This window comes from Vulpes lagopus, chromosome 3 (genome assembly GCF_018345385.1).
Source record: "Vulpes lagopus strain Blue_001 chromosome 3, ASM1834538v1, whole genome shotgun sequence".
Taxonomy (NCBI): Eukaryota; Metazoa; Chordata; class Mammalia; order Carnivora; family Canidae; genus Vulpes; species Vulpes lagopus.
Window position 1 is genome coordinate 144845412 of NC_054826.1, and position 12497 is coordinate 144857908.

Genomic DNA, 12497 nt, shown 5'->3' on the forward strand with positions numbered 1-12497 from the left:
TGGTAAAGAAGGTATTTCTATTACTAAGTTTACATCACAAAGTAGGAATAAATTCCTCAAAATCACTCACTTTTCTGGACTATTCCTTCATACCAGAAAAAGCCTTTCTCTACCTAATAAAAGTTCCCATTTATTGGATAGAAAACGTAAAACAAAGCATTATTTAAAAGAAAGTTGTCCTGTTTCCTTAAACTGAAGTTAACCATAAAATTTCTTAGATAACCTGGCATCATTAAGAACATTTTGATGAAGTGTATATAGCTGCAAGTTCACAAGCCAAAGGCAAGGGAATCCTTTCTAAACAAAGGTAGTTGTTCAAATACATCCTTTTTTCACTACAAACATATAAATCTACTCCCACCTAAAAGTGATTGAGCTTTCAGGAGTGCTTTAAAGAGGCATAATGTATACATAGGTACAGAAATTAGTAGAGATGTACCATGCCTTCAAGGGTTGCCTAAGTGCTATTTCCTATCAATTTTCCATATCCCTAATATTTCACTTACTAGACTATCATTAGCTCTATACTCTTTGATGTAAGATAATTTATGACATATTCATCAACACCTCTACTAACTAGCATTCATTTTGCTAATAATCTCATTACTCATCCCTATTCTAATTACTTAGATATCTAATTCTCTCTGCTGTCATTTTTCCTGCCACCAGCCAATCATATTTGAAGACAGACAATGATAAGTTGAAGATACATATGTTAACCTCTAGGGCAACCATTAAGAAAATAAAGAGGTATAGTTAACTAATCAACAGTAGAGACAAAAAAAATGGAATATTAAAATATAATTGATCCAATAGAAAGCAGGAAAGATGAATAAAGGCCATTAGAATAAACAGCAAATGGGATGCCTGGGTGGCTCAGCGGTTGAATGCCTGTCTTCGGCCTACGGTGTAATCCTGGAGTCCCAGGATCGAGTCCCACATCGGGCTCCCTACATGGAGCCTGCTTCTCCCTCTGCCTATGTCTCTGCCTTTCTTTCTCTCTCTCTCTCTCTCTCTCTCAAATAAATAAAATCTTTAAGAAAAAATAAATAGCAAACAAATATCAAGATGATAGTTTCGCTCTCCCTCTGCCCCTCTCCCTCCATGCTCTCTCTCTCTCAAAAAATAAATCTTTTAAAAAAATAATAAATAGGGATGCCTGGGTGGCTCAGCGGTTGAGCATCTGCCTTTCGCTCAGGGTATGATCCCAGGGTCCGGGATCGAGTCCCACACTGGGCTCCCTGCAGGGAGCCTGCTTCTCCCTCTGCCTGTGTCTCAGTCTCTCTGTCTCTCATGAATAAATAAATAAATCTTTAAAAAATAATAATAAATAAAAATGTACTTTACTGAAGTAATACTTATAGTAAGACACACCCATTTAAAATATAAAATTTGATATTTTGTCAAATGTTTCCCTTGTAATCATCACCACAACCAAGACATCTAATATTTCCATCAAAAGACATACAAATGGGGGGGATCCCTGAATGGCTCAGTGGCTTGGAGCCTGCCTTCAGCCCAGGGAGTGACCCTGGAGACCCAGGATCGAGTCTCATGTCGGTCTCCCTGCATGGAGCCTGCTTCTCCCTCTGCCTGTGTCTCTGCCTCTCTCTCTCTCTCTCTCTGTGACTATCATAAATAAATAAAAATTATTTAAAAAAAAAAGACATACAAATGGCAATAGACACATGAGAAAATGTTCAGCATCATTAATTATCAGGGAAATGCAAATCAAAACCGCAGTCAGATATCACTTCACACCTGTCATAATAGCTAAAATCAAAAACACAATGAACAACAAACAAATGTTGTTGAGGATGTAGAGGAAAAAGCAATACTCACACACTGTTTGTGGGAATGCAAACTGGTGCAGGCCCTTAGAAAACAGGATAGAAGTTCCAAAAAAAATTAAAAGCAGAATTACCATATGATCCAGTAATTCCATTACTGAGTATATATCCAAAGAAAATAAAAACACTAATTCAAAAAGATATACTCATCCCTATAGTTACTGCACAATTATTTATAACAGCCAAGATATAGAAGCAACCCAAATGTCCATCAATAAATGAATGGACAAAGATGATGGGGTGTGTGTTTGTGTGTATAATATGTGAAAAATGGAATATTACTCAGCCATAAAAAAGAATGAGATCTTTCCATTTACAACATGAATGGCCCACGAGAATACCATGCTAAGTGAAATAAGTCAGAGAAAAACAAATACCGCATGATTTCACTCATCTGTGGAATTTAGGAAACAAATGAACAAAGAAAACAAAGACAAAAAAACTATTCTTAAATATGAAGAACAAATTGGTGGTTGCCAAAGGGTGGGGGAAAGAGTTAAATAGGTAAAAGGGATTAAGAGTACACTTCTCATGATGAACACTGAGTAATGTATAGAAACGTTGAATTACTATATTGTACACCTGAAGCCAACGTAACACATTACATTAATTATACTTCAATTTAAAAAAAAAACACAACAATGTTTCCTTCAGGATTCCTTATACTCCTCAGTTTTCTTTGGGTTTAATTCTGTCTTTAATTATTCTTATGGTGAAATGTTAGATTATAAACACTTTTTTCTTTTCTAAAATGTAAGTATTTAAAGGTATAAACTCATCTTTAGGCAATATTGTAGTTGCATCCCACCAATTTTTATATGTTATATTTTCATTTTATTCATTTCAAAATATCATGATATCTCCTGTGTTTATTTCCAAGTATTTAGAATTTTCCAGGTATCTTTTTGTTACCAATAGTGGACATCAATTCATGAAGGAACCTGAGTTCAGTTTTTAAAAATGTTTTAAGACTTAGTTTATTGGCCAGCATATGGACTATCTTGATGAATATTTTAAATGCACTTGAGAAAATTGTGTATTCTGGTGATTATTGGGTTGAGTGACTGTCAATCGTATTAAACTTGTTTATAGTACTTAAGTCTTCTTTCCCCCTAATGATTTTCTGTGTACTTGTTCTTTTTTTTTTTTAAGATTTTATTCATTTTTTTTTTATGAGAGACACAGAGAGAGAGAGAAAAAGAAAGAAAGAAAGAGAAAGAGAGAGGCAGAGACACAGGCAGAGGGAGAAGCAGACTCCATGCAAGGAGCCTGATGTGGGTCTCGATCCCAGGACTCCAGGATCACGCCCGGGCTGAAGGCAGGCGCCAAACCGCTGAGCCACCCAGGGATCCCCCTGTGTACTTGTTCTAAGAGCAACTGAGAAAGTAGTTTTGAAATCTTCAATATATATGTGGGTTTGTTAATTTATCCTTCTAGTTCTGTCAGTCTCAACTCTGCTTTGTTTGAAATTAGTATAGTTATTCCAGCTGATTTTTTTACATATAATTGACATATATATAATGTTGTATTAGATTCAGGTATACCACATGATGATATACGTATATATTTTGAAATGATTACCACAATAAGTCTACTTAACATCCATCATCACATATAGTTACAAAGTTTGGGGACACAGGAGAGCTTTTAAAATTTACTCTCTCAACAATTTTTTTTTTCTCTCAACAATTTTCAAATATACAATATGGTATTATTAAGTATAGTCACCATTCTATACATTATATGTCCAGGTTTTGTTTATCTTATAACTTAAAGTTTGTACCTTTTGATGACATTTACCCATTTTCCCCACCCCTAATGCTTCCCTCCGGCAAACACCAATTTGTTCTGAGTTTGTTTTGTTATTTTGCTTTGACATTTTATACATAAGTGAGATCATCCAGTATTTGTCTCTTTGCCTAACTTCTCATTTAACCTAATGTCCTCAAGGTTCATCCATGTTGTCACAAGTGGTAGGGTATCTTTTTTATAGCTGAATAATATTTCATTGTATATATACCACATTTTCTCTACCCATTCATCTGTTGATGGATGTTTAGGTTGTATCCATATCTTGGCTATTGTAAACAATGCTGCAATGAACACAGAGCGCAGATATCTTTTCAAGACAGTGATTTCAGATGTCAGGTAAATACTCATCTCAGTTAAGTACATTTTTTTAAAATAATGCAAAGTTCAACAATTTTGAAATTTTTGTTGTCTTACCAACCCACAACTAGTACTACCAGATTATCAATAATTGAAACTAAACTTCTGGTAATCCATTTCTCTAAAAAACTATCATAAAAGACTTAGAATTAAGGAATTCAATTTAATACACTCACCTAGTTGATTACCTCCTAGTTTTACTGGCTCTGTCTCTAAACTATTTAATTTGCCACTTTCTTGTTTGTCGTTATAACCAATAAGACTCTGAGATAATTGATTTGCAGCCAAGTTTGCCTGAAGCTTTTGAATTTCTGCCTCCTTAATTGCCAGCTTAATCCTGGAACAAAATAAAATACACCAAAATTAGAAATATCCTATATAAATATCTCATACCATTTTTACCTTTCAAGTTAGCAAAAATTTTAGAACTCTGATATTTATTAACTACTGGGCAAGATGTGGAAATTCTTATATACCATTGAGTGGAATGTAAACTAGTTCACCTACTTTAAAAACTTGATAGTACATAGTAAAACTAAAAATGTACACGTACCATTACCCAGCAATTTCACTTTTAGGAATATATACTGGAGAAACTCTGGCATATTATAAAAGGAAACATGTAAAGGTATATATTTTGCAGCACTATTTCTAATAGAAGAAAACCAGAAACAAGGTAACTATCAATAAATAGTGATACCGTTATAGGATAGACTAACCATACTAATCCACCCATTGATCAGTCACTCTTAACTACCTACCTCAAATGTATGAACTTAAAAAATAATGCTGAGTGAAAAAGCAAAATTACAAACAATATAAGCACATAGTGTATTTTGCATATGTGGATATAAACATATACAAAATGGACTGAAGAATATATACCCAATTCAGGATGGTGTATACTTAGAAGGAGAATTCTCGAGATAGTAGGAAGGGAAACCTCATAATGTCTTTAGTTCTTACTTAAACACATTTGAAAAAACTATCACAGAATGTTAAGAATCAATTCTTAGTTGTGGAAACACAGATATTTGTTATATTTGTAGAACTTTTTGTATATTTTTCATCTCAAAGATTTTAATTACCAATTTAAAAAAAAACATTGTATTTGCTACAACTTAAGCATCTGAAAACCATACCTCAATTCTGAAATCACCATTTTATTTGCCTCACAGCAGCCAATGTCTTCCTTGTTTGACAAACTACTCATTTGGTGTTTAGAAAGAGATGATTTATAACCAAACATTTCTCTTTTTAACTGAAAATTTAAAAACAAACATATATAAACTTACAATATCTATGATGCAATTGTTTTATTATTCAGAACACCAATTGAAAACTTTTGTGATAGGAGAAATGTATAAATACATTATAAAATGTTAACAGGAAAACCACAAGAGTTCAAATAAACCTGCATTATATAAATCATTTGGAGACATCATATAACATAGCATTAAGTGAAAACAACAGAGGCACATGTAGTATTTTCCAAAATAGATTAGCTATATATGTTTTTCTAGAGCATTCATATGTGGCAATATTTAAAATATGGATAAGAAGGATATACATGAGTTTTGGAATAATGCCTACCTCGGAGAAGAGGTGGGAAGGATAGGGATCTAACACAGTACATAAAGAGGCTTTATTTATCTGTAAAATTTTATTCTAAAAAATCTGAAGTGAATACCCTAATATGTTACTCAGATTTAGCAAATGGTATGCTGCATTGGTCTCTGCTTTTCTGTATGTTTGAACAATAGAGAATTTTTAAAATTAGTTGTGAAAAGGGGCAAGATAAGCACTTAATGACTACAACCAAACAGGCTTTCTAGAAATGAAAAAAATTCACATTTCCAAACCATGTTATTATTAGCACTGCATAAAACATCAAATCAGGGTAGCCTGGGTGGCTTAGCGGTTTAGTGCCTGCTTTCGGCCCGGGGCATGATCCTGGAGACCCGGGATCGAGTCCCACGACAGGCTCCCTGCATGGAGCCTGCTTCTCCCTCTGCCTCTGTCTCTGCGTCTCTCTCTCTCTCTCTCTCTCTCTCTCTGTGTCTTTCTTGAATGGATGAATAAAGCTTTAAAAAAAAAAAAAACATCGAAACAAGCATATATTACCACACCAATTTCAGAATCACATACAAAGTAATTCTTGATGTTGAGTCAAATGAGAATATCAATTTTAAATGAATGTTATCTGCATCTAATTACTATCAAATTTCAAAAGCAGTACATTAAAAACCTAAACAAATAATTAGAATCCTTGAACAGTAGATATAGCAGAGGGCTGGGAACCAAGAATCATACATTCTAGTTTTAATTCTATTAGCTAATTTAAAAGCTACTTACTTCCTTGGTGCTATGTTTCTTCATAAATAAAATGACGGCATTGAATCAGATGAGTTCTCACGTCCCCATAGCTTGTTAATTCCATTACAGTTTAAAATTCATAAGAGTCTAGCACCCATCCAAATGTATTTGAAACCAGCCGACACATTTATATATGTTTATATATAGTCTCCTGATCTCACTTTTATTTTATACCTATCAATAATGGATTTCTTTTAATAAATGCTTCAATAATGATTTCTGACCCAGTTATATTTACCTTCTTCCTAATCTCATTTATACATATGGTTATATATAACTGAAAGAAAAATGGTGGTCAGCACTATCATAAAGACATTTTAATGTTCTGTGCATTCTAATAAGTACATGAAAAGCTGCTCAACATTATTAGTCATTAGAAAAATGCAAATTAAAACCACAATGTGATACTACTTCATACCCATTAAGGTTGCTATAATCTAAGAGATAGATAATAAAAAATGTTGGTTAGGTTGAGGAAAAACAGGAACCCTCACACATTCCTGGTGAGAACATAAAATGATATAGCCAGGGATGCTTGGGTGGTTCAGCAGTTGACTGTCTGCCTTTGGCTCAGGTAGTAATCCTGGGGTCCTGGGATGGAGCCCCACATTGGGCTCCCTGCATAGAGCCTGTTTCTCCCTCTGCCTATGTCTCTGCCTCTCTCTGTGTCTCTCATGAATAAATAAATAAAATCTTTTTTAAAAATGGTACAGCCACTTTGGAAAACAATTTAGCATAACTTTATCATATGATCCAGAAATTCCACTACTAGGTATCTAACTCAAGAGAAATGAAAGTACATCCACACAAAAAGTTGTACACAAATGTTCATAGCAGCATTGTTCTTAATAGTCCAAAAGTGGAAGCAACCCAAATGTCCATCTATTGGTGAATAGATAAATAAAATGTGGTATATCCATACAATGGAATAATATTCAACAGTAAAAGGAAATGAGTACTGATATATATCACAAATGATCTTCCAAAATATTTAGGATGCAAAAGACTTTATACTGTATAGTTTTATTTATATAAAATGCTCAGAAAAGACAAATCTCTAGAGGCAGAAAAGTAGATTGATGGTTCCCTAGGGGTGGGTGTGCATACAGGGACTAATTATAAATAGGTACAAGGGATCTTTTGGGGATGATAAAAATGTTTGAAAGCTAGATTGTGGGATTATTCCAAAACCTGTAAGTTTACTAAATATAACTGAAGAGTACAATTAAAATGAGTGAATTCTGTATTATGTCAATGTTACTCAAAGCTATTTTTAAAAAATCCTGAGTCGTTCTTACACAAGGCACCACAAGTCTAAGAAAGAGTGGAAGAGTAGAAAGGTTAAATGCAGAAAAAGAAAAGAGAGTACAAAAGAAATTCATGATTGAAAGTAGAGATATGTAAAAATAAATCAATCAGTAAAAGCTAATAAAGCAACCATAAGATGATGACTTCTTATAAAGCATTTCAGTAAAATTTTCTTCTTCACCCATACTTACTGGCAACTGGGACATAACTTTTTCCAAACTTCTCAGTTCCACCCTTGAACTTTCTATTTCTTGCTGACACAAATCCAGTCGCTCATTCTGTGCTGCAACACGGAGTTTTAATTCTCGGTTTTCATTCATTAGAGAAAATTTTTCTCTAAGTACTTCTTTTTTGTCTTCTAACTCATTCTCTAACTTCAGAATACTTTGTCTAGATTCAGTTAGTTGTGCCATAACTTCTGAATTTTTCACTGCCATGATCCTTAATTTTTCCTTACCACTGTTATTTTCTTCTTTTAACTGCCTACAAAGAAAAAAAAGCACAATAATGAAAATAAAATATACATTCATTTTCAGTAGTCACATTTAGTTAATATCACTTTTAAAATATTTTAAAGCATTATTCTGGAATAATAATACCTGCTCACATGTACTGAGTGCCTACTTTCACCAGGTGCTCACAACTTTATGTGGGTAGCAGCACTATTATCACTCTCTGTTTATAGATAAGAAAATCAAGGTATAGAAAGGTTATAGAAACTTTGCCAGTGTCTCACAGTAAGTAGGAGGGCAAGATAACTCCATTATCTTCAAAGTACTTCTGCTCCCTTTTCAAAAGTATAAGACAGGAGATATAACTCAAAATCCTAATTCAACATATCACAACATCAAGAAAGTTTTAGATTACATAAGGAAAAGTCATGAACTATTAGCCATAACTCCAAAAAACAGTAATTAACCATTAACAGATTACTAGGCAGTATTATTTTCAAATACACACACACACACACACACACACACACACACACACACACATACACGCCTATAAAAAAAATGTCAAGGGAAGCCCGGGTGGCTCAGCAGTTTAGCGCCACCTTCAGCCCAGGGCGTGATCCCGGGGACCCAGGATAGAGTCCCACGTCAGGCTCCCTGCATAGAGCCTGCTTCTTCCTCTGCCTGTGTCTCTGCTTCTCTCTCTCTCTCTCTCTCTCTCTGTGTGTGTGTGTGTGTGTGTGTGTGTGTCTCATGAATAAATAAATAAAATCTTTTTTAAAAAAAACATGTCAAACATTAGAACAATCCAATCTTTAGAACTGTTGGTGAATGGATAAATAAAATGTGGTACATCCATACAGCAGAATAATATTTAACAAAAATGAGGTTCTGATATACATCGCAGTACATTCAGTTTCCTTTATCAGACTGTTAATATCTCTGAAATGAGAAGGCTGGACTAGGTGATTCTTCATGATTTGAAGAACACATACTTTACTTACCAGTTAATGTTGTCACACTATAGGGATATGATGTGTGTGTATTTAGAAGTATATTAATATTAACATGTTTTATTCATTAAAAATCTTAATGTTGTACCTAGAAAAGAATTTCAGTCATGAAACCTATCTTTCTATGAAATTTAAGGCCATAATTACAATAAATATACAAAATAATCTGTTTTAAAATGTTTCAGTTCTTTTTTCCATTTCCAGACAAAAATCCTTTTTCCACAACAGGATACTGTACCTTAATTTCTCTTTCAGAATTTCAAGGTCACTTTTATATAGACCACACTTTTCCTGTAGCCTTTTATTTTCTTTTTCACAGCTAATTAGATTTTTCTCTAATATTTCTTCTTCAACTTGAACCTAAAACAATAATTTGTTTTAAGTGGACATACTACTGTGGTCATAAATTTTAGGTGTTTCAAACTAAAAAGTAGTGATTTCAGAAATAAGCAGGAAAGTAGAGTAAGTACTTCACAAGTTTAAGTCCCTAGCCTTGTAGTGAAAGAAGCTAAGTAAACTTCCTGGGCAGTAACAAAGGACAGGGAGGGGAACTCGACCACCTGTTCAGAGATGGTTAAGAGCCTGTAGCAGAAGGGCAATGGTACTATCATCTGAAAGCGAATGTTCTGGCCTCACAGGAGTAAGGCAAGCAACTCATGTAGGGATGCTGCATCATGTTACTAAAGGCTAACTATACTGCAATATTTTTGAAGTAATTTTTGAAATTTTAGCCACTGAATACCCCCACTGAAATAACAGTCCAAGTCTAAGACAGGTAAAAGTCAAGCACGCAGGTTGGAGTGGTGGGAGTGAAGGGCTCTGAAGATCTGCCCCACTTCCTCTGTTACATCTATGTAACTATAGGGCTCTGCTGAGCATGGTTTGAAACTGATAATCTTAAGTGAAAAAAAATCATCTTACCTTTTCTTTTCTTTCCTGTATAAAATCCTCACTCTCCTGAGGACATCTCCCACACACACACTGAGCATTCTACCTCCCGCTACAGATTACCTTATTAAAAATCCCTTTTGTGGTATTTCATTCCCACAGGGACCTTCTCCAAGGCTTTCAAAACAGTGATTTAATTTACACTTAAGACCAGTACCAAATGGGATCCCGATTTAAAAAATTTTTTATTGAAATATAGTTAACATACAATGTTAAATTAGTTTCAGGTGTGTAACACAGTAACCCAACAACTCTATGCATTATGCTACACTCACCACAAGTGTAGCTACCATCTGACACCATATAACACTATTACAATACCATTGACTATATTTCCCATGCTGCATCTTTCATTCCTGTGACTTATTCATTCCATAACTGGAAGTCTGTATCTCCTACTCCCTTTTACCTATTTTGCCCTCCCCCTCACTCCCTTACTCTATGAACCATCAGTTTGTTTTCTTGATTTACAAGTCTGATTCTGCTTTTTGTTTGTCTGAGTTTTAGATTCCACATATAAGTAAAATCATATGGTATTTGTCTTATTATATTTTTAATAATATTTCTTTTACCCTTCTACCTTTCTTTGAACAGAATCATTAACTTCCTCTCTTTCAATTATTATCTCAAGACAAAAAGAAGTCTCTTGTGTCAGTATCCATTGACCAGACCTTTCTTCTGAGCTCAACATCTGAATATTCAGCATGTGGCCTTCCTCCAAACAGGTTTTATTATCCATCTGGTATTACTTGAAAATATTAAATGAATGTGAAAAAGCTACTATACTACTATGCAGAATCTGTTCAAGGAATCTTCCCTCTGAGAGGCAAAAGACAGACCCTCTCAGGGTGGTAGGTCCAGGGAGACCACCTGAAGGCTATACAGTCTACCCTGCCTTCATTTTCATTGAGGTGATGGGAATAAATTTTCTGCTTCTATGTCTACAGCTCCAACCTCTGCTCAATCACCTCATCCTTCTCTGCAGTATTTTTTCCTTTCTCTATATGTTGTTCTTCCCCTTGTCTCCTTTCTTTTTCCACTTTGGATAAAAAAGTTTCTGCTTATTGTAAGAAGATTATAAACACCAGCCTTAACCAATATTTATAAATTTTTTATTTCAACTATTTTATTATGAGGTCATAAAAATTATTCTCTGTTTTACTTATAAACAAATATATTCTATTTATGTCTATTTTTAGATTTAGAATACAGACAGTAACATAAAACACTGAATTGGCATATCTCCTTCTTACCTTTTCCAGTTTTTCAGCCACTTTTTCTTTATAATGTTGGAAAGCTTTACTCAGCTCTTCGGCATTATATAGTGCTTCATTCCTTTGTCGTTCAGCTCTAAAATTTAAAAAGGTATAATTAATAAAAGAATGCTCTGCATTTGACTAGTCAAATTCCAAAGTAATCTATATTTTAAGGAAAAATGGATATAAGAAGTACTAAAAAAGAGCAGTACTAAAAAGGCTTAAACTACAAAATGAAGCCCAGAGACTACAAAAATTTCTTCACTATTATCAGTATGAAAAATGAAATATAAAGCACTTAATAAGCTTTGAAACATATATACATTTTTATGTGTTGGCAATTTTGTTCTCTATCTGGAAAAGACAGATTAAGAGAAGTGGCCTAAGCTGTATAAATTTTCAAAGATCGGTTATTACAGAATCAGTCCACTGTCTAATATATTAAAAATACACAGTAAATCCTGTAACCGTTGCAAAGGGCAAGCAAATTCTCAAAAACATATTTCAGAAGATATATCTAAAAGATACAAAAATCTGAACAACAAAATCCAATCACTACACTTAGTTAAGCACTTAGTTGTTTTTTATTTTTAAAAAGATTTATTTATTTATTTACTCCTGAGAGACACAGAGAGAGAGAGGCAGAGGCACAGGAGGAGAAGCAGGCTCCATGCAAGGAGCCTGATGCGGAACTCGATCCCAGGAATCCAGGGATCACACCCTGACCCAAAGGCAAATGCTCAACCGCTGAGCCACCCAGGCATCCCAACGCAGTCTTAGTTGACCCTGACCTTTCCTCATACTTTTCACGTTGAATTGATACTGGGCTGAAATGTGGTTAATATCATACCCACACTGAAAAGTTTTTCTATTATTTAAACCTCTTCTCATCATATTCTTTCTAGTGTAAGGAAAGTTAGTGAACCTCCTCTTGTCAAGGTTGAATTCCTCTCTACTCTAGATCTCCAGTCTTCCCTTTCAGGGACATAACCTACCTTCCATACTTCCAGCCTTCTATCTACTGACTTTTAGATTCAGTGGAAGTATCTCTTACTTTCTAAATCTATGTGGTTAAGTTTGGATAGCAACTGATGACAGCAGAAGTGAAGTGTCTATTTGATTCCT

The 12497-nt window shown here is 34.3% G+C and overlaps 1 protein-coding gene across 13 annotated transcripts in view; it reads right to left on the reverse strand.

Moving 5' to 3' along the window:
- CCDC18 (coiled-coil domain containing 18) overlaps positions 1-12497 on the reverse strand; it is a 119418-nt gene that overhangs the window by 84229 nt on the left and 22692 nt on the right. For all 13 annotated transcript variants that reach the window (XM_041747358.1, XM_041747361.1, XM_041747360.1 and 10 more), the window contains 5 exons: positions 11370-11466; positions 9407-9528; positions 7895-8186; positions 5162-5280; positions 4196-4356 (listed from right to left, as the gene is read on the reverse strand). In XM_041747358.1, the coding sequence (XP_041603292.1) occupies positions 4196-4356; positions 5162-5280; positions 7895-8186; positions 9407-9528; positions 11370-11466 (791 nt within the window). The remainder of the gene's footprint in view (positions 1-4195; positions 4357-5161; positions 5281-7894; positions 8187-9406; positions 9529-11369; positions 11467-12497) is intronic.